Source organism: Helicoverpa armigera, chromosome 3 (genome assembly GCF_030705265.1).
Source record: "Helicoverpa armigera isolate CAAS_96S chromosome 3, ASM3070526v1, whole genome shotgun sequence".
NCBI classification, from domain to species: domain Eukaryota; kingdom Metazoa; phylum Arthropoda; class Insecta; order Lepidoptera; family Noctuidae; genus Helicoverpa; species Helicoverpa armigera.
Genome location: NC_087122.1, coordinates 6,515,285 through 6,538,568, shown reverse-complemented (window position 1 = coordinate 6,538,568; position 23,284 = coordinate 6,515,285). Strand labels below are relative to the sequence as shown.

At 36.0% G+C, this 23,284-nt stretch overlaps 2 protein-coding genes across 6 annotated transcripts; one reads left to right on the top strand and one right to left on the bottom strand.

Moving 5' to 3' along the window:
* Nucleotides 1-13,287: 13,287 nt before the first annotated feature.
* Nucleotides 13,288-15,198, bottom strand: Rap2l (Ras-associated protein 2-like). The gene has a single exon (XM_021331649.3). It carries the CDS (start codon nucleotides 14,852-14,854, stop codon nucleotides 14,309-14,311), a length of 546 nt encoding a protein of 181 aa, XP_021187324.1. The 5' UTR covers nucleotides 14,855-15,198; the 3' UTR covers nucleotides 13,288-14,308.
* Nucleotides 15,199-15,859: 661 nt separating this feature from the next.
* Nucleotides 15,860-23,033, top strand: LOC110374070 (phospholipid scramblase 1). Of its 5 annotated transcripts, none has more exons than XM_021331636.3 (6): nucleotides 15,860-16,049; nucleotides 16,380-16,704; nucleotides 17,922-18,187; nucleotides 19,043-19,267; nucleotides 19,367-19,528; nucleotides 19,924-23,033. In XM_021331636.3, exons 2-6 carry the CDS (start codon nucleotides 16,386-16,388, stop codon nucleotides 19,981-19,983), a joined length of 1,032 nt encoding a protein of 343 aa, XP_021187311.1. In that variant the 5' UTR covers nucleotides 15,860-16,049; nucleotides 16,380-16,385; the 3' UTR covers nucleotides 19,984-23,033. The 5 variants fall into 5 exon arrangements, with proteins under 5 accessions (XP_021187311.1, XP_021187313.1, XP_021187312.1 ...); XM_021331638.3 differs by lacking the exon at nucleotides 15,860-16,049 and adding an exon at nucleotides 16,141-16,285; XM_021331637.3 differs by lacking the exon at nucleotides 15,860-16,049 and adding an exon at nucleotides 16,142-16,294.
* Nucleotides 23,034-23,284: the final 251 nt, after the last annotated feature.

Sequence of the window (23,284 nt, the reverse complement as noted above, 5' to 3'; positions counted from 1 at the left end):
CACACAACTGTGGGTTTTAAAAAATAAAACATGTGTCTAGTTAAAGAGTTAAAATGTCTACAGAGAACCGGATGAGCCAATCAGCGCGAAATGAGTCACACGCACAAGCAAGCTCTCCCGACCGTACGACACCCGTATTGTGTGCACTGCGGCTGTAGGGCTGCAAGATAACCAATGTAACGAACACATGCTGTGGATTATATAACCAGATCCCAAGATGAGGCCATTCATTGTACTAAATAAGGTGGCGAGTAAAATGAAGCTGTGTTTTAATTTCCATTTTTTTCTAAAGATGTTGAAGCTAGCAACCCTGTGCTTCTTAGCATAGTGAACTGTTCTCTCACTCACACTTAACAATTATGGTACGGATAACGTAGCGGTGCGTTAAGAGTTGGAATACGAGCGATGGGTTGGCTTGACTTGTACGAGTATCTCGTTTGTGTTAATGTTTTGACGTGTAGCCACTGCACCGTACTCGCTGTGTCGCCTTAATCCGCCGTGGATATGTGATGCATACCGTTTTTAATAACTACATATTGCATTTAAAATCACCACCTGCTAAAGAAATACGAGTTATGACGATCGCTTTACGTTTCAATTCGTAGGTCTAATAAGATAAACAGAACGAACTGTCCACGTCACCATGGAAAGATCTGTGACGTAGGAACATAAAATATTTACTTAACGTAATCCTGCAGATTTATAATACTGATGAAATAACAACACCACAAGAGCAGTTATCATCGCAGATTTTATTTCATTTTATCAGAATAACAATCGCATTGATAACGAAACCAGTCATAAACAATCTATTTTCAACAAAATGTTATCAACGATTTTTTCTGACACTTATTTTACCTTTATCTGAATTATTTATTTCCGAACCTCCATGTAACATTTTTCAACGCATGTATGCGTTGATGTGTATGCAATGACGTTTTGTGTGAATCTCTCCCAAATTAACGTAGTCGATAAGTATTTAATTATTCGTAGAATTAATTGGAAATCAACGTTGAGACGAAAGGTCATTTAATACCGCAGTTAATTGGGTGAAAACCAATTACCGATTTCTCACGCTCTATTGTTTTGTGCACTACGTAAAATTACTCCCTGGCACATTTCAAACATAAAAATGCTCGAAGAATGTGCTTATTGCCGATATTTGGCAACTATTTATTGGCATAGCTAGAAAAGCGAGTACAACGGTTTTCAATAACATTCTTATTTTGTTAATCAAATGGAACCATTTCGTCCAAGCATTGCGTAAATGTTCTTGAAATCGCTTTCTACGTGGCGTCACGTCGCCGTCGTCGCTGCTGTGATAAGCGGACCTTTACTTACGTAAATCGCTGAATGTTAAAGTACTTACTGTTACACCTTACCTTGCCTTTACAATAACGGGCTGCATGCGTTGCATTGCATCCGTACCGTTTTTACCGTGAGCCCGTGACATTGAGACAAAGAACTGGCTGGTGATGTCAATAGTGTATTAATTACCGTAAACGCTAAGTATAATGACGGGGAAAAGATTGACTTCAATTAAATACTAGCGTTTACTTGATAATTATTATCAGTGCACCAGTGTTGTTTTTCTCAGTGTCTGCTACAACAAGTGCAAATACGCACTTTAAACTTAATTATCTAGAACAGTGGTTCTTAACCGGTGGTCCACGGACCACTGGTGGTCCCTGGAGGCATTCCAAGTGGTCCGCGAAGCTTAGCTGCGCGACGTTGCTATACGTTGTCTAACTTAATTTTTATCGACTTATATTTGCGAGCGGGGGTTTTCGCATGTACGTATATCGGGTGTGTCGTACCTAGTCCCCCCATTCATTAAAATGTATGTTTGGGCTACATTTTACGTACTTTTGGTTTTGAGTCTTTAAAAAATAATTAAAATTTCACGCTCCCTTCGCTCGCGTATTCAGGAACTGTATGCCCTTATTTTTGCATTTGTCAGCAAACAAAAAGTTAAGTACGTTTGGGCTAAATTTTACGTAATATTTGGTTGAAGTCCGATAAAATTTTCGTGCTCGCTTTGCTCGCGTATTCAGAAACTATATGCCCTTATTTTGGCATTTGTTAACAAACAAAAAGTTAAGTACCTACGTTTGTCCAAAATTTTACGTAATATTTGGTTTAAGTCCGATAAAATTTAGCGCTCGCTTCGCTCGCGTATTCAGAAACTATATTATGGCCCTTATTTTTGCATTTGTCAACAAACAAAAAGTTAAGTACGTTTGGGCTACGTTTCACATAATATTTGGTTTAAGTCAAAGTCAGAGCTCTTTATTTTGTGAACATAGGTAGGTTACAAGGTGTTAGTATAATAATAATGTTTCACTATCCCCTGCTCGTAGAGCGTACAGATATAATTAGTAGGTATCTAATACTAGTCCGATAAAAATTTCGCGCTCGCTTCGCTCGCGCATTTGGAAACTACAAAGGCAAGTTTTTAGGGTTCCGTAGCCAAAATGGCAAAAACGGAACCCTTATAGTTTCGTCATGTCCGTCTGTCCGTCTGTCACAGCCGATTTACTCGGAAACTATAAGTACTACAGTGATGAAATTTGATAGGAATATGTGTTGTATGAACCGCTACAAAAATATGACACTAAATAGTAAAAAAAAGAATTGGGGGTGGGGCCCCCCATACATGTAACTGAGGGATGAAATTTTTTTTTTCGATGTACATACCCGTGTGGGGTATCAATGGAAAGGTCTTTTAAAATGATATAAAGTTTTCTAAAAAACATTTTTCTTAAAGTGAACGGTTTTTGAGATATCAGCTCTCAAAGTCGTAAAAAGTATGTCCCCCCCCCTCTATTTTTATAACTACGGGGTATAAAATTCTAAAAAAAATAGAGGTGATGCATGCTAATTAACTCTTTCAACGATTTTTGGTTTGATCAAAGTATCTCTTATAGTTTTTGAGATAGGTTGATTTAACTGTAATTTACGGAACCCTTCGTGCACGAGTCCGACTCGCACTTGGCCGGTTTTTCTTTATTTGCATTTGCTTGCTTACACAACTACCGCCATGCGCCATATTTGAGTAGAACTGACCCAAAAAATCAGACTTTTTTTTTGATAAATAATAAAGAAATAAGTGCTAATTTAGGTAAACCGATGAGGTGGTCCCCGGCAAGACAAACTTTAGTTAAAGTGGTCCCTCATGTCAAAAAGGTTAAGAACCACTGATCTAGAACGATAACGCATTGAAAATAACTGATGGTAATAATTACAGAAGCACAGTCGTCGTAAGCAGCCAATTGCATTTATCATTTGTCTTCCTCTGATATTATGTACTAGAATGAAATCTACACATAATTATAACAAGTATTACTCAGACACAAGTACACATTATTGTGAGATGTCTGAAGCCGGACCTAGAGTAGGTATGTATATCCATTCTAAATCGCGACTTTGGCCATGACTATCCTATCCCGTGATGCATCGTTGCGTCAACATAATTTATCTCTGCCTACTTTTGAAATTAATTATTGCATGTGATATAAATTATGTGCAGTTCTTCCGTGTGACCACCGTCCTCTATGAAAAAGCCGAACCCTCTAAATTAATAACTGCACCATGAACCCTTTCTCGTCACCCTTATTGTTTCACTAAATTATTGTATTGAAATAACAAAAAGGCCTGAATATTTTACAATTTAATAATAAATTAAAATCGTACCACGAATTGAAGATCTACGTACATTTATCCAGATATGACAATGCGCAACTGCAAACACATTCTTCCGTCATCTGTCATAAAAAATAGGGTAGTTGGACGGCATGAATCATCAATCATATCATCCATGAAGGTTATAATATTAGCAGATATTGATGACCGCGGGGGGAGGGCTGTGGCTGTGGGGGGAAGGGGTATGACGTCACGCAGCACCGTCCGCTGCCCTGTGCGCCCGCGCCTCGCAGCCAGTGCAGCTCCCACGTTCACTTTCTACTGAGCCATCACTAAGGACATTACTACCTGCCTTCTATAAGTTTGCTTTAGCTGCTATCGGATTTAAATAAACATTGTTAAGATTTACCTATGTAGTTAGGTACATGTAATACTTAGGTATTTTACACCAATGCACTAACTGACCGATTTGGTTCAATGAATGACGACTAAAAATGTTGGATGAATGATCTATACCCAAACTAAAAACCAGTTAATTAATGTTATTCTGTTGTTAGTTTCAGGGTATAATTAAACAATTTAGGGCAACCCATGGTTTAACATCGATTATTTTCATTGATCGCAGTTTATTCCTTCTCTACTGCGTGTTAGTGTCGGGAGCATTGGCGGTTTGCCATCGCAGTAACCGTGACTCAACCATATAAACACACCCGATTCTTGACTATGACGGGCGGTTGTGAGACGCGCTTCGCATATTTCAATACAATTAACGACTTGTAGCTGCAACTAGCGATTTTTTGCCAGTCTCGTGTGAGAATACACACGATTTCACCGGGAAACAGCGCTGCGATGATACCTTTCGCTCGATTCGACGGTAGATAAAGAACAGCAAAAACAGTTGTCCCACTTCCCAATGACCTTTGTTACAACAGCTACTTGCTAGAATACATTGGTTGTCAGCCGGCGTGGGCCATTCTTGTGAAATGTGGTTTCTGTGTTGAAAATAAGTATCTATTTATCATTCCTTAGATACCCCACATTAGGCTTAGGCACCAAGTCAACTAAATATGTTCTGAAGTGCATAGTTAAATAACAAAAGATTTCCTTCGTACATTCAAGTCGACATTGAACTTTGTGGTGTCTGCGCAAGGAAATTGGCACAGGACCAAATGCCAAAACTTAGTCGTGGGGGAGCCGAGCTTTGGATATTTTTTTCTTATTTTTTTATGCAATTGTGATTGAGACCGTGACTTCGAAGATGTTTAGTGCGAAAATGTAATACGATCATTATTGTGAAGGCATAGAAACTGTGAAGAAACTGACAATGAGACCCTCACCCCTCGAGCCACGTGCGTCCCTTTACATGTTTTATGAATGAGCTTAACAATTCTGCAACATCCCTTCGTTACTTTAGAAACAAAACAGAAAGGTTATTATGAAAAAAAGTCTGGTTCGTAAGGAATATCGATGAGGCCAAAGTTTGGTCACTGCTTAGTGAACAATGAACATATTGTATGGAACTAACATTGAGCAGAATTGAGTTGTACGAGTGCAGTAAGTACATAATTAGTTAAGCAAGGAACACCAGACACAAGTTATAGATTTTATTATGTTATGACTGCACTGAGTCTGAGGGGTTTGTGTGCTAACTACAATTAATTATTAATTAAAATACTATTATCATGAACCGAAAAGAACAATACAAAAAAAAAGGAATGTACCGTAATCAGGATCAATTTAATAAAGTTTTATTATTTAATATGTAAGTATTACAACGAACCAATAAACATAAAATGCTAATCAGCGAGATGCCTTATCTAATGTTAATGTATATGACTCAACACAATTGAATTGAAAGAACAATAGATTGTCCTGTGTCAGTTTGCGAAGGTAAAATTTGACCCACCGGGGGACTATGGGTACAGAATTGTTTAACATTTACAGAACTACAGATTTAATCCCGGCTTTATGTCGGCCAGTTTACAAGGGAATTAATAAATTGCAATAAAACTGAGCATTTTGCAGCTGCACTGTGGTACTACATAGTTTAAACATAGAACAACTAAACTTCAACAGTTCGATAGGGTAGGGTGGTAGCCATTGAACCACCAAAAGTTTGGAGATCTCTAGCGCGCTCGTTTTTACAGTCTAAGAAAATATTTTTGTCTCAAATGATAGGTTATTTAATAAGCTGCCAAATTGTGTTGAAATAAGTGGAAAACATTTGCTGTTGCCTAATTTATACATGTTTTTTTAAAACATGAGAAATGGTTCATAGCGTACTCCTAGGGGTACACAAAGAACCGGGGGGGTGGTACTAAATGAACCATGTGGTACACAATGAATCACGGTAATATAAAAAAACATTATTATTTGTTTTAAAGAAAAATAAATTCACTATTTATAACTTTTTATAATTATTAAGTTTCGGGTTATACATACATATAAGAACCAACAAATCAGCCTTAAAACTTAATTTTTAACAATAATTATGAACATCTTAAAAGTTACGCACAAACTCTTTCCGGGAAAAAAGAAAAAACATTTTGTACTTGTATATTTATATTAATTAAAATGCTCTTAGCATTATAAAGTCGACGTGTTTTTATCACATTCAGACTTATGTTTTTTTATTGTCCAAATCACAAATTGTAACAATCAACATTTCTTTATGCTGTCTTCATGTTGGGCAGTAAGAACTTTACTTGCATCATAATGGGGCTCTAGTCTACAAGACGGATTGTTCCTGTACTTTGTTTGTGACATATCTTCGCACAAACACTTCGTCTGTCGCAATACTGGATAGAGAAGGTTGCAGTTTTTGCTGCTTTTCGAATGCTTAATCCCGACAAGTGTTTTTTCTATACCTCTTTGTGTAGCTTCCGCGGTGTGATACCCTTTTTTACGTGCTTTCCTCCCTACCGTGTTTTGCCCCATGCTGAAATAGACGAAAAATGGTAATTAATTATAGGTACTCACATTAACACTTAGATGTTAACTGTCTAATAATACTTCCCACCTGTTCATATATTATACAAAGCACTTAGATGTGGTACACAATACACAATGAACCGTGGTTCATTGCTTACCCAGGATAAATGGCTCACAGCGTACCCACCCCCTCTTAGGAAATGTTAGGTCATGTTTTATACAGAAACCGTTGAGAATTATTTCCAAAAAATAGTCTCAGATAAGCCTAATGATCTACTTTACACATACAATTCACACATAGTTAAGTAAGAGTTAGATTATTAAAGTAACAACAAAAAGAAACTCACCTTTTTTTGTCGTTTTTGCTTGAGTAGAAGACTAAGACGCGGCTCACAGGTGAGTATATCGCGACAGACCCACGGCGAATAGACTAAACTTCTTGACGTGGCAAGGGAGTCTCGACATAATTTTTGCGCGAGCTAGCAACGTTAGGTATGGCCGGTAGGTACTATGGTTCATAGTGTACACGCGGTTCATTGGCTACCACCCTACCCTATTGACGATAATATTGTCCATTGAATAACTTTCTTCTTGAGTTACTTTTATGAAAAGAACTTTCGGAATCTGTACCTGTACCTACATCCAACTTGTAGCACCCAGACAGATCGGGCATAAAAAGAGGTTGAAGACAACAAAACTTATGTTTTTCTAGTTATGAAGTTAGTTATGTTCTTGCCACCTACAAGTTTTAGTGATTATGACAATTTTAGAAATAATTTTCTAGTATCGTGTAACCCGAGCAACACTTAAGAATTAGGTACCTACCTACTTTTACTATCCAAAGTGTAAGTAGGTACCAACTTAAATAGGTAGGTATATAATAGTTTCACTTTTTCCAGCATTGACTAGTTTGGTAGTTATTCGTATCGACATCGCATGTTTCAATAGTGCCGCTAATTCACGCACGCGAAGTCTTATAATAACTAGACACGTACCAACCGCCTGCTCGTGATATTCAATTCGATATGGTTTCACTTCTGATGAGTAGGTACTTCTGTCGCCGATAACGCACTACCAAGGCAATACTTTTCCTTTGCAGTTACACGGATTCGGCTTTTAATGAGACGGTCATTATTTCTGAGCAAAGAGGTAAAGGAACCAAAATATTCTACATCCTAAATTGAAAATATGAGAAACAATTATGAATTGATGACAATTAAAGTAACTAACTGTTCTGGCAAAATTATAGAAACTTCAAAACTATGTACCTACATACCTGCTTTATCTCAATTTCTGTAATTAACCATGTATGTCGACGTTTTACCACCTTGATATCTGTACAGGTACCATGGTAATTATGTTTGTCACCGTCATTATGACCTTACTAAATAACCATTTTGATGGCATTCAGGCAATTTAATTGGTTATTCATTAAGTCTTTAGTTACTGATTCGGGATCAAAACACGTCGTTCTTACCAAAAAGAGACAGTTTGCATCGTGATCAATGTGATTCTGGTCGTCGAATTAAGACTTAAATAGTAATACAAACGTATGCCAACTCAACCAGTCTTACCTAGAAATATTGGGTTGCCCGGGTTACTGGATTAAGTAGGTCAGATGGTTGATCCTTGTAAAATACTGGTACTCTGCATCCAGCTAGACTGGAAGCCGACCCCAACATAGTTTGGACAAGGCTATGCAGATGATGACTAACGTACGTCAACTAGAAGATTCTTATAAGGATGACCTGGCATACACAACCTGCCGTATTTATAGGAACATACCTACTTACAACCCAACTCAATATACTAAACACAACAAACCTATTATTAGGTGATACTTATATGCAAATCTCAATATGGAAATTCCTCAATTTATCCTTAGCATAAAATACGTACCTACCTATTATATCACCCTTTCCTCTACATATTGACCTCTTAATAAGCTAGACATAGTTATTTAACGAAGAAGAGATTGAGTCTTGGATACTGAAGTTAGTTTTTGTTTCTGTTGGTAGGTACATAAAAAAAACAATCAAAAGATAATGATTACTAAAGGATTTTAAGACGCAACTGATTGTCACTTGAATGCTTAAATGTGATTCAAAAAACTCTTAACTTGCAGTTAGATAACAAATCAATTTAATCATTGCTCAATTTACTAAAAAGCAATTTAGACAGCACTGTGCTTATAATTTTAACAGATTACGTTACAGAGGAGCTAAAGGATGCAGTGTCAACGGAAGTTGTGCACTGTGTAGGGTTATTAAAACCTGTTCAACACGTGGTTCCATTTCGGACAGAGGGATACCAAACAATGGACGTCTCTCACTTTGTTATTGTGACGAAGGCTCAGAAGATGAGCACGTGTCGTGCATTCCGCGTCCTAGTTAGTTGGGTAATTCGGTATATCTGTAATGAAGAAATATTCACTCTTGAATGTGCTTATATATTATGTCACGCACACGACATCTACCTACTCGATATTTTTTTGGGAATGATAAAGAAAAACATTTTAGGAGAACTAAAACTACTTAGCTTTTTTTTAAGGACGTTAATTGGCCTAGCTGCCTCATGGTCAGTTCAGTCTCAACCAGAAAGGCACGTTGTTACCATCATCTCATGCAATGCTAACTCAATGACGCAACTTGCGCCATAGAGTCTGGGAGAAGCCTGCATCACGGTATAAAGTCAAACCATTTTAGGAACTCAGTCAAGGCAGTTCCTGCCCACGTAAATTGTGCAATCCGCGCACCTATAATAAAATAAGTTTTCGTGTTATGTATGATATCTGACAAATATTTTAATAAAGCATCTTGCAGTTACAATATTGAGTTTATCATGGTACACATGTGTTCAGTATACGATAAATTCAATTCCATACCATGAAAGCACTTATTAGATGTTAAATTAAAAGCATTCAATGTAATAATAACTCGGCACCCGCATTGATTGTTTCCATGAGAACGTTCAAACCATGAGAACAGAGGAGAGCACCGCGCCATTCTGTCGTTCGTAAGTACGAACTGTGTAAGTAAACAACGGTTTCATTATTCGAAACTGCATATTGTGCCACTGTTAACAATATTCTGGTATTGTGATTATTTAGTGACACAGATTTCGAGAAGTTTTATTTTGTTTTAAACATGAACGGACCATGTTCAAGTAGTATTTTTGCAGCATGAATTATATTAGCTACAATACAATGTTATGGTATAATTTTTATTGAACGGACGTAGCGTATGTTATGTAGGGTATTTATAGCCGCCCCACACGCAGCAGCAGCGCGCGAGGTGCGCGGGAGACCCGACGAGACGCATCTATTCCAGGCGAGACCTTGCGTGTTCCTCGAAGACATTCCCAAGACAATGAAGAATATCCTTCGATTGCAACATTATCAAACAAAAATCAGTATCATGTCTCATCAATGCCAACTCAATTATAATGTAGCCTTATAGTGTAGAGCACAATGTCTTGATTCCTTCTGAATCTAGCGACACAAATTGCAGACACAAGTGCTCTATCTTTTATTATGCATATTAGTGCTCTCAGTTGCCCAGGTTGGTCTCTCTTTATCGGGTTGATAACAATTTACTTACGGGATTATATCTTACCTTCCTATTGAATAACTTATGACACGCTTGCGCTAAGAAGTACACACATGGCATCAATTCCCATAGGTGCGAAAATAATTTTCAGATGATTAGGTACTAGACGATACAGCGAAGCAAGCTGATTATAAATAGTATTATTAGTATTCACATGTAGAGGTTTGACTAAACTCGTGTGTATTCCCTTTGTGTAATACAATCAATAACGCAGGCCGTGGCCCTCCCGCTTGTCTGGCGAAACCAAAATTGTATATCTATTCACAAACTACATACCTATCTAGTTGGGAATATGAGGAGAACTGTACAAATAAAGTCACGCAGTAAATGCAACATTAGCATCGATTTACAATCCTACTTCTTATTTCAACTTTTAAAAAGAAAATGAGGTGTTTATTAGTCAACCGCAGACACCTAGAGATTTTTGTTAGATGAAACTTAGCTTAAATTAGGATAACGGTCATATTCTTAGTTTTCGGGAAAGTAGGCAGTTCCCTTCTACCTAACATTAAAATAATAAATCACATTATGAATTGCTAGTTATAAATGTATAATAAAAGGAAAATCCGCTTTATATCCGGTAAATTCTATGTATAATAAAATCATTTTTAATTCCTATATATAGGTTTACCTATTAGAATACTCTAGGATAGGATTTGTGCCTCGTTTAACGACCGTTCCCAATATTGTATCTATCTATCAATTGTAACATCAAAATTCTATCCCTATTCCCTTTTAAGTAAATCAACATATGGCCTACCTATATTGGGAAAAGCCGTACCTACCTGTACCTGCCTGGTGAAGTAGGCGGTAAATCCAGTTTTCTAATTACATAGGTAAAGTACAGAATAACGTGATGCATGTACCTATTGCAATAAATGTTGAGCAAAGCTAATATTTCCAGCTGTATTAAGTATAACAAACACTTTGGAACCAACCAGAGACTTGGACGGTGAGTCGTTAAATGGTAATAAAAGATAGAGTCAACGGCACCTACGTGTTTCTCGGAGCATCAATTATTATTACTTGCATCATGGTCATGTCACGAGGAAATGCATTCTAGTAATCATACGGCAGCACAGTAGGTACCTGTACCTATTGTCTTATTTAAGAGGCTGGCAGCACCCAAAACAAAATACGTACGAGGTAGAAAGAAGTATGTTGACGCGACGTTCGTATATAAATTAATAGATTTCAAATGAGTTCAGTAGTCAAAAATAAAAATTAACCAAGCTCGGTATTCACTTAAGGACTCGTAAATGTTACAAATGTTAGCAATGCACGTTGCTAAATATACAGATATTTTTGTTAGAAGATCATTTTAAGAGGAAAGTTTAATTTTTTTTTTTATTCGAGAAAGCTTTTCGAGAACGTTTTTTGAAATCAACAGGGTTCTCAGAAATATGTTCAAGATTATTTTTTTTTGCCGTCAAAAACTGTATCATTTGGCCAAAAAATTGTTTGAGACAAGCCAATTTGGGCTGTCAGCGCCTTAACACGAGTGTTAGACATTCTCAAAGTTTAAAAAGTCTTTGGTTCCGTGGTTTTAATTAAACGAAGAAAACTAAGTAGAGTATTGTAACTGATTCTGTCGAGTCCTTGGTATGTGGAAATCCATTTTCCCAGGGAATGCATGTTTATGCATACATCAGAGATAAACATCAGCAAGTAGTGTACACACAGTGTACCTTGCAAAATGAGCATCACTAAGTTCTGGTTAAGCAAGACAAATAACAAAAGTACAACTTTATGTCATGTTTAGTTCCGTCATTAAAGATGGAGATGCACTCAGTGGTTCGTAAATAATTGTTGCACCAGGAAGTAAACATGATATTACAACACCCTCCCGTCAACGTCCGGGCAAATTAGCTTCTATCTGGGCCACTAACGGCACATAAGCAGTAGTAGCGCACGAAAACACTAAAGCAATCGAAGCATGGCCTTAAACTCGATAACGTGCCACATAAGCCACAGAGTGGGCCTGCTTACACTTAGGTATCAATCAGTTCACTGTTAAACACTGATGCTACTCAATTAAACTTTAGCACTTTTTTGACTACGGTACAGTCAATCTCTAATTATTATACAGTAAGTGGCCTTCGTAACTTTATTTTTGTAGGCAAAATAACGCTACAGAGATTGTCGGTTACGTCGATGCCTTCTTTTGTGCGGTAAAGGTCACGCAACGGACCGTAACATTGTGTTCGTCTTGAAGTATTGTCACAGAGATAACCAGATTCAGTATCAATGCATGTGTTGTTCAGGAAGTTACCATGTAGCATTTATATATTATTTTATCAATGAGTTATCAGAAAATACCTAGCTGATTTACCACTTTAGTGCGTCATTAATTATTCGCAAATGAAAACATTGATAAATGCAAACAAGGTTTTCGAGATATAGTGGTAGGGGACCTATTCATGTTCATTTAAATTGGAGTAGGTACATGATCAGCTAAAAATAAATACTGAAGTTGACTTAAGTAAACATAGAGAAGGCAATTAAATTATGTGTAACAGTTATGGCAAAATAACTAAGTAGATGAATATTGCAGAAACGAGGATGGTTGCGCTCACCGTACGTCACGGTCCAACAGTTGCTGACCGTTTAGCAGCACGCGCCAACAGCCCAGTCGTTTACCCGTGCCACTTGGCGATTGCCACAAGGAATCATCGCGATTTAACGCAACAATATTCCAACAAATTAATGCAATTACTGGCTGGTGTAGTGCACATATTTCAGCTTGTACACACCACTTCACAAATTTAAATTTGTTCTAGAAAAGTAAACAGGGCTCGACTAACTATTACTTTGTGCCTCACTGCCACAAGAAACCATAATAAATTCGTTTTCCAAGTATTATCTCCCAAAATACACTTGTTACTTTATGTTTTAAGCATTAAGCAGCAAAAGTTACACAAGTAGCATTTTGAATTCAATGAATGTTGTAGTTGATATGATCTGCGCAGATGACTGACCACTTGGTATGCTCTGGGCAATTAGTTGCCAATAACTGTTGAACTAGGTATTGCATGAAAGCAAAAAGTAATTGCATTCAAGAAGGATAAGCAATGTCTTTTTTGGATTTTACAGAAAATTACTTGAATGAAATGCAAATGTAATTTATTCGCTTTCTATTGAATATCACAAATGTATTGGTATATAATAACTATAAATATTATGCCTAGTATACAAAACAACTGCTACCAACACAACATTTAGTTTCACCACAATGAAAGAACAGTTTGATTATAATAGAATTGCATGATTTTTACTATTTTTTTGTTTCCATTTGCCTCAATCTAGAATGTAAATACAAGTGTTATTTCACTGTTTGTACTAAAATATATCATGTAAATTGTGTAATATCAAAATGGATTGGTTACCTTATTTACTGAAGAATAAAACTTCACTTTTCAATCTCCCACTTAAAACTTTTATTATAGGTATTTTGTTATATGTATTATCACAAATCCTGGTAGACTTTAAAACACAATCACGCAACTGACAAAACATACTGCTTTCCTTGATTACTGATTTTTCATATAAACATAATTTACACAATAAAATATATTCTGCGACATCACTTAGGTGTAAGTTCTTACTCATCCTCGCACACCACTCTACACAATCATTAGTTTATTGCATATTGGATGGCTTTTTAATTTTCTAAATTGTCCTTGCCCTTCAACATCATTAATCTCATGAAATTATATACAAAGTTGACTAATATTACTTTACAATACATGTTTCTGCTTTAGACATGGCTATTGCATCTGTTTGCCTAATATGATGAACAAAATCAAGCTTGTTTTTTTGCATTTGAGTAGCTATTTATGCTCCAATAAGGATATTTGTTCATATTATAACCATTATTGCGGGAGTATCTACCAGTAATAAAGTATGAAAATATAAGTAAAGCACCTTGATTGGACAATGGTATGTATCAACGATATTAACAATGTGATATGACGCGCATCGCGACCGCCGGAGCCCCAGCGGCCGGGGCCGGCGCGACGTCGCCGAGCTCCCCACTGGAGACGATCGGCCATCGAGCGGAGGCAGGCACGATCCTGCCTCGCTTTTGCAGTCTTACGAGAAATAAATGCCACATTACACTCTAAATATTAAAGCACTGTACAACAACAATAAGTTTTCTTTTCTTTTTCAGGGCTAACGTTCATTTCACGCACGATTTCGGCGAACATCTCGTTGACGTTGGTGCGACTCTTGGCGGACGCCTCCACAAAGGGGCAGCCCCACATCTGCGCGAGCGCCGAGCCCTCGGCGTTCGACACTTCGCGCTGGTGCTCCAAGTCGGCCTTGTTGCCCACCAACAGGATAGGCACGCGTTCAGATCCTTTTACACGCGTTATCAATTCCTTCATTGGCTTGATATCTTGAAACGTTTGATGATTCGTTAATGAATAAACTACGACGAATCCTTGACCATTTTTTATGTACAGGTCTCGCATTGATGCGAATTGTTCCGTGCCGGCGGTATCCAATATTTCTAAAACACATGGTGAATTGTCCACTTCTATTTCTTTCCTATAGAAGTCTTCTATTGTGGGGTCATATTTCTCCATAAAACATCCTGACACGAACTGCACAGTCAAAGCACTTTTCCCGACCCCACCCGAGCCCAACACGACCACTTTGAATTCGCGCATTATTGTGTTCCTCAAATCACACTTGCCAGTCTACACAACGTTTTAGAAACGTATTCTCACTATGTGCTATAAAAATGTCATTGCTATGTTGGTTTATGACTCACTCGGATACGATCACTGAGTAATGTACACATACAGCAAGCTAATTGATAAACAGCGACGCCATTTTATTTAGTTGGATGAGTGGCAAAACAACTTTGACTGCATCGCGATGGTAGTTACTTCAAAGATACAAACGCGGAAGCAAACATCTACCAACTGACTTGTTCACTGCTGGCTAGAATGAGCAGCAGCAGCAGGTTGGTCAATGCACCTTATTGCAATGGTTTGATTGGTGAATGGTAAATGTTACCAAACGGATGCCAGTGTAACCAGCTTATGCCAATATTTTCTACTAAAACGTATGCCACGATTTAGAACACGACAAGAACGTGAAACGCTTTGATTATTTATTTATAAAACAATATTGTATGTCTTTCGACAGAAATACATGAATTGCTTATTTTTACAAAAAATACCGTTTCATCATTATTGCAGTGCATATCTAGCATAATTTAGATGTTTGGTTTTGCTTTGGAGTTTGATTCAAGTGACACATTCCCAATTCGCATTCATTTAAAATAAAAATATACATAATATTTAAACTTTCCTATGGTGCATGTTTTCAATTCTGCTAGAATGTTTTTTTTTTCATAAGTATCTAAACCTATTTCCAATATATGAAATTCCCATTTGGTACTTTCTCTAAGAAATATGGTAACATTTAACCGGAAGTACTTTGCATGATTGAGTTGCCATTACTGCTATTCGTTCAGAAATACATACGCATAGACAAAAGTACTAAATGAATTCAAATAAATAAAATACAATTTTGAACACATATAAATTATAATTCACGACGTAACAAACAATATGATTTGACTAATAAGAAAATCTTGAAAAAATCTTATTCTATATTTAAGATTTGTCTGATTCTCTTCAATATCGATAGCGAAACCTAGAAGAATACAATAGGCCCATCCTTGGCCCATCCCATAGGCTTCAAAAAATATATGCTATCTTTATGGTTATTAATAGTCATTACTTTGTTGGAAGAAAAAATAAACTATTCTAAGTAGAAAACTAGGCGAAAATCTCATTTTATTTTATAAAAAATATGTTTACAGTTTCTAAACACAACTATTAACATAAAATAGTAAGTACTTTCATTTAATACCTTTCTTGTTATTATTTTTTAGATCGTTATTTTTCTTCCTGATGCTATTTACGTTTTCATTCGTTTCCTAATCGATTGGCTACTATTTTCAGCGGCTGAGATCTTATTTTAGAAATAGAATATCCTAAGAATCGTTTGACAGTATTTACTGATTCTAGGCGCGGTACCGGTCAAATTCATGCTCTCAATTAATAGAAATTGCAATTTAAATTGAGGTCATTAAGGTCACAAGATTGGGCTATTATAATTGCGAAGTGACTCAAACCCACTCTACGAATTCTCTGCTGATAATTTTATTCTCAATTGCAGGTGAAAATGTCGCACAAACCTACACCCTATTCGCCGAATTTCCCTCAGAGTCAAGGATATGCTCCACCGCCAGAAGGCAAAGCTGAAAGCTATCCTATGAATCCGCAAGGTGGCTACCCTGGTCCACCACCGGGACCACAACTTCCACCTGGAGCCCAACCACTGCCAGGAATGCAGCCTGGCTTCCAACCTGGCTTCCAGCCGGGATTTCAACCAGGTTTTGCTCCAGGATACCCTCACCCTCAACCTGGGTATCCACAACCGGGCTACCCACAACCAGGATATGGTCCTGTAGTTCAACAGCCAGGACCGCAGGTGCCACCAGGTAAGAAAACCTTAACATTATATTAACATCATGATGGAATCTCAGTGGTTTGCATCTACTCATGCACCTTACGAGTTTTTTTTTGCTTTTTAGTGTTGTTTGGAATTCATTTTTATTTTTTGCTTTGTGTTTCTTCTTCACTGTTTTATAATGTTATCAGACAGTGACCTGACTGTTCAGTATCTACTTATGTTTGCCTACAACTTTCAAAAGTTGCTCTCGATTTGTCTGGGTTCCTATCATCAGGTCCTGAACCTGAGACCTGGGAAAGTATATATAAAAAACTGAATTAAGGAACCCCTTTTTGGGAAGTCGGTTAATAAAAGGTTTGATGATCGCAGTGTTCTACCAGAGCAAAAAGGGCTTCAAAATGTTCCTCCAAGATGTAAATTATATTGCCTGCAGCAGCTTTTGAGAAACAATAAGCATTCTGATAACAAGACAATGTTACATAATACTTAAATAGTAATTACTTTGTTATTACTATTACAGAGGTATGTAGGTAGGTACTCAGTCTTTGTCTTATTTGTTCTTCACACAAAGTTGTTGACATTTTCAAGATAAGGGTGTTTACTGTTTCTGCAATGATACCCTAGCTTCAAGAAAATTGATAATATGTGGGCATTGTATTATGTTCAGTGGTATTTCTCTGTTCAATCAATTATAACTTATCTCTAGTTTATTTTTATTTCATTCTTAAAATTTAAGTATGTTAAAAGATACTAAAAATAATGGTGAATTATTCTTCGATGATTCCAATCATAAGAAAAGTAAAAAGTGCACAAGTTGGCTAAAAAATAAATATTTTAACAAGAAGTATCCTACCCTTGGTGATATCAGAGATAAAAAGGTTTATTTTGAAACATTAAGTGTTTCAAGTGTTAAGAGAAGTATTTATAGAATTTATAGAAACCTATTCAAAAGACGCTCCAGTGGTTATGAAAAGTTTTTGTCAGATGAAGAGAAAAGGTTTTGTTTTCCTACAGACCGTAGTTTGGTGGAGGGTGTTTACTGATTGTATATGTAGTGTATTTTTTATATTCTTGCCTTGTATTAAATAATATAATCGAGTCTGTCATTGTCTGTGTGCTTAGAAGTATACATGTATTATGTTTTATCACAGGTAATTTTGGTGTTTTTAAGAATATCAAATTAATTTTAAATTACTACTTAATTCTTTTATTATGGAAATATATTATAAGAATTTGTTTTTTCAGGTGGGTGGATGAGTGTTCCACAAGGGCTCACCAATTGTCCACCAGGATTGGAATACCTTTCTATGATTGATGGGTTACTGGTACATCAAAAAGTGGAACTATTGGAGGCCTTTGTTGGTTTTGAAACCAATAACAAGTACACTGTAAAAAATAGTGTTGGGCAAAAAGTGTACTATGCTGTTGAAGACAATGATTGCTGCACTAGAATGTGCTGTGGGCCCATGAGACCATTTGATATGAAAATTATGGATAACTTCAGAAATGAGGTAACTTCAATATTAATTACTTTTAACCATGTTGTTTAGTTTGATGGTTGTATCTAGTAAGACTGTAAATAATTTGATTTAAAAGCAGGATACTTTCAAAGTAAGCTTGCAAAAAATTTTTGTCTGTGAGTAATTTTAATTACAATGAATAGAAACGTCCTTGAGCACTATTGAGTTCATCAAATTCTGTGCTATGATGGGAGTGGGCTATGTGGGCTTGTATTTTAAATCATGTGACAAAAGAATATTAACATACCTACTAGTTGTCTGTGCTGTGATAATTTTTAGCGATAAAACGACATTGTGTCATGCTATGTAACTTATTTTTACCACAATGGCAAAAAAAAAATACAAATTTAATCTTATATTTTTTCACAGTTTATGCATAAAATTGTAGGTAGGTACAGATGCCACCAGGCCAACTACTGAATCTGTCACTATCTGTCATTAGTAATGACTCATTACCAATGGAGCATTACCCTTCCACTATTGTGATAAGGTTGAAAATCTATTAAATAAATTTTACATATGCTATTGTCTGTAGTTTAGTGTAAATGAGGTAGGGATTGCTGAAAATATAGTCTCACCTGACATACTCAGAGACATTTAATGGTTACTTAAACCATTCCTTAGTGAAGGATTTGTATGACATTCCATCACTAAGGAGTGACTTAAGTAATCATTAAATGTCTCTGAGTGGGGAGGATAATCAGCTAAATTATATCTTATTACTTAACTGGTTGGGTACTCAGAATCGGAGGATGTTTCGTTATCTCTAGGTACCTATTCACTTTTCATGGAAGTTCAAATTTTAGAACATATTGCATGTTCATTTAATTACTTGCGGTTTCACAGGTGATCCATTTAAATCGTCCATTGGCGTGTGACTCTTGCTGGTGCCCATGCTGGCTGCAAAGCATGGAGGTTTCAGCTCCACCGGGCACTGTCATCGGCTCAATTGAGCAAGAATGGTCTATATGTAAACCCTGTTACAGCATCAAAAATGCAGCTGGTGATGTTGTTCTTAGAATAAAAGGGCCTATCTGCACTTTTTCGATTTGTGGAGATGTCGAGTTTCACGTGAGTGCTTTTTGGATTGCCTATCTCTCGCTAAATCGCGTCTCATAATTATAGTTCTATTATCAGATGATAATGTAAAAAAATATAATTTGATTTCAGGTATACTCCAAGGATGGTGAAACCAAAGTTGGCAAGATTACGAAGCAGTGGTCAGGATTAGCGCGTGAAGCTTTTACCGATTCAGATTATTTTGGAATAACCTTCCCAATGGATCTGGATGTGAAAATAAAGGCAGTCCTTCTTGGAGCATGTTTCCTCATTGTAAGAATATTATTTTTTATTTTGTAAGGATTAATAAGAATCAGATCATCAAAGTATAAAAAAAGGTTATTGAGTCATGGATAGTCCATCTCAGCCTATACATCTCATCAATTCAAATAAAATAAACGGGAACATAAGGAAGCTTGAACAATTCTATTGTCTCCATGATAAGATCAACTCTGAACCTTTCTTGTAGTGTCATCCTCAGCCTGTCCTGATGTCAACGGCACCACACGTATTGTAAAGAGAAAAAAAATGATGTATTTCGGCTTTTCGGCGGCGGCGGCTTTGTTTTTTAGGCTTCGAAAGTACTGCAACAATATTTCGAAGAATAAAATAGTTTCCAAAGGTCATTGTGATAAAGAAAATTGATGTTAAATGTATTTGTATTTCAGGATTTTATGTTCTTTGAGAAGTCTGGTAACCAGGAGAGTGACCGTCCAGGCATGCTCTAAAATGAGAAAGCTTGTTCATCACACGTTTGAAGAGCTCTACTGTCAACGTATGAAGTAACATTTTACAAAACTATATTTTGATTACGTTTTTATTTTTTGGATAAATATTTACTTTTGGATTACCTATTACTTGTTATTTTTTATGTGTTTTATAGTTTTAAGAATCTCTAATTTTGTATTTTTATACTAACAATTATTTTAAGCTGGTGGCGCCGTGAAGTTAATACTAGGTACTGAGTACGCACAAGTCGTCATACTCAAATCGAATGCAAAAGCTATTTACATAGCTATTGTAATGTATTCTTTCCCAGAGAATTTAAGTTAAAAGAATTTGAGCTGTGCATAAGTTTTGAATAACGTGTTAATGCCACAAGAGTTCCTTGTCTTTAATACATAATAAAGACTTAAATGGAAACTTATTATTAATGAATGACGGTATCACGACGCCACTTAAATATTTGCATGCGTGTTTATACTTTTGATTTTGAATCACGATAAACACACTAATCCTAAAAGAATAAGTGTAAAATTTATATTTTGCTTATGGTATTTTATATTTGATAAAAATATTTTTATGCATTACTTATGAAGTTATGATTATTGGAACTATCTCGAATATACCTTGTCTGATTTGTTTAGAAAAATTGTAATGTTAGTCCACGAATTGAGTATTTGAATTATTATGAAAGTCAGCAGAAATTGTTTTATATCGTTCATTCATTGTCATGTCAAATCAAAGTATTTTTTCCTAAATCTGCAATGAAGTTGTTTTCTAATTTTCTGCAGCATAAATTTAAGCACAAATTAATGTATTTTACGTTTTATGAATGATATATTTATCATATTTATAATTTTGGGAAAGCGTCTTTACTACATGCTTTTGTTGTTCTAGTCTATTGTGCATTTTATGTTATTGTCATTGTGATAGGAAACTGGTTGAAGCAGCTGTTAAATCAATCGTCTAGCTTTATACTTTAAGGGCTTTCAACTTAAGCGTTTCAACAGTTGCCGCACCGCTTCGGCACCGCAGCAGGCCGTCAAGAAACGCATAAGTTGAAAGCGCCCTTATTGAAGCAGTGCACAACTCGCGCGCTCGCCGCTTTGACTATCCTGGCTGTTTGATTGAATGACTGTTTTAACCATTTATCTGGGACATTTACATACTGATATTTGTTTTTGTTGTTTTGGTTTTCGCTTGGCGTATCCATGTTAGGTATATATTTAACTTATTATTATAATGATGTTAACTTTTTATACAATTTGCATCCTGTCTAACGCTTATGAATTTACATCAATGCGGTTGTTAACACAGCCTCTTGTAGACATTTTGGTTTATATTAGGTATGTAACTGTTGAAAAAAATCCTATGAATTTTGGGTGACTAAAACAAAACTGAAACTCATATTAACCATCTGCAATATGAACAGGTGCTAATTATACAAAAATCCTCTTTTACGTAGAAAACCGAAGAATAATTATTACTACTATACTGTATTATGTATTAACATTATGTAGACAACTTGTATACATGTTTCTATGTACTTACGTAATTTTTTGATTCTAATATATTTATAATAATAACTAATATAAGCGTATACCTTTTGGAGATCGAATCTAAAATTGAATTATTATTCTTAAAGATTTATTTATATGTGAGTAATAATGACGCAAAATTAATATATTAATGATGCATTATAATGTGCCTGCTTGACTTAATCTCCACTATATTCTTAATACCTATATATGTATAAATTGTTACTAATTATATACTATTTTTAAGTAAGTACATTAATTATGTAAAACAAATGCATTTAACTTAAGAGTAAACTGAAACCGAAAACAACTTAGGTATTTTAACGAACGTTTATGAAACTGACAGAGAAATTTAAATTCGCAAATACACAGTACATAGGTACAACTGAAAAAAACGCATTTATTCAAATTGGAAATAATAGCATTATAACGAATACTGCAAAGGCAATGAGGGTTTTTGAAATTTTTTCTGCCACCGGGTGGCGCCACGTATGCGTCTGGTCCAAACAGCTGCCAAATAGTATGGAATTGTAGGTGCCGAACTTATTGTTTATTGAAATTCTGTTATATTGGAAGTGTTATTGATTTTATTATGGACTACGGTCAGAATAAGGTTTCCGAACTAAAAATTGAGCTAAGAGAGAGGGTGCAAAAGTCACTGGTAGTTGAAAAATTTGTTAACACAATATGATTTAGTTTTTTTTATTTACTCAACCTCAATAGTAAAACAATAATGCAGTGCTTTAATTATAAAATAAAAAAACCACTAAAATCGTTCACTATTCATAGTAAAGATAAGCACTTTGACAGTTACCTGGACCTGACGACTCAGTGCGCCACCTGGTGGACGCCATTTTAGAAATCCTCATTAGATCGAGATCAACAATACTGTTAGGATTTTCGGATCCAAAATAGTCTATGTATGCATGTCAGGATTTTATGTCACTGACTGGCAAATAATGTGTATAGTACTATGTAGTAAATCTTCCATTCGGACACAGGCGGCTCGTCATATTAGTGAAATGTATGTGTTGACGTCTGTTACCTACCTGTCGCCAAAGACGTGCAGCTTTTGTGAGCCGCCTTTTTCCCTAAATGTAGCTTATGCGGGCATTGTAATGAATACGCACCAAAATGATGTTTCGCGATGGTCCAATGAATTTCTGCAACCACGTTGCCAACAGGGCAAGTCTCACAATTAGCTGATTTCTCCTATGACATAAATTCCTACCTTTGCTTTGTCACAGTTTGGGAATGTATGAGTTGACGTCATGCGTCTGTGTGGAACCCGGCTGTAGTGTGCCTTGTTAACTTTGTCATACGATTCCATACTGTGACTATCGTGTCAATAGACGCGCGCGGCTGTCACAAGAAATCCATGAAACGTTTCGCACAAGAACTTTTACAGTAATTTAGCTGAACATTACATGTTCCGATTAATATATTTATTACAGCCTATTAATCATTATGTACTTTTTAAGGAACTATATTATGAATAAAAGTGTTATTAAACTGCATTGTTTTGTGTTATTGTTATGTATAAATACTCAAGAGGCATTTTTTATTTTCAGCATTTGGTGACTAAAATCAAACTATAATAATATGTCGGGAAACTATGGTTAATTTTTAGTTAAAAATAAGACGTTTTCTACTAAATCATGTTTGTGCCTACCTAGCTATACCAAGTCAATTACTACTGCTACTAAGTCAATTATTCATTATTACCAGTCTAACTAACAGCTAAGTATGGATTTCGTTCAGGATATGA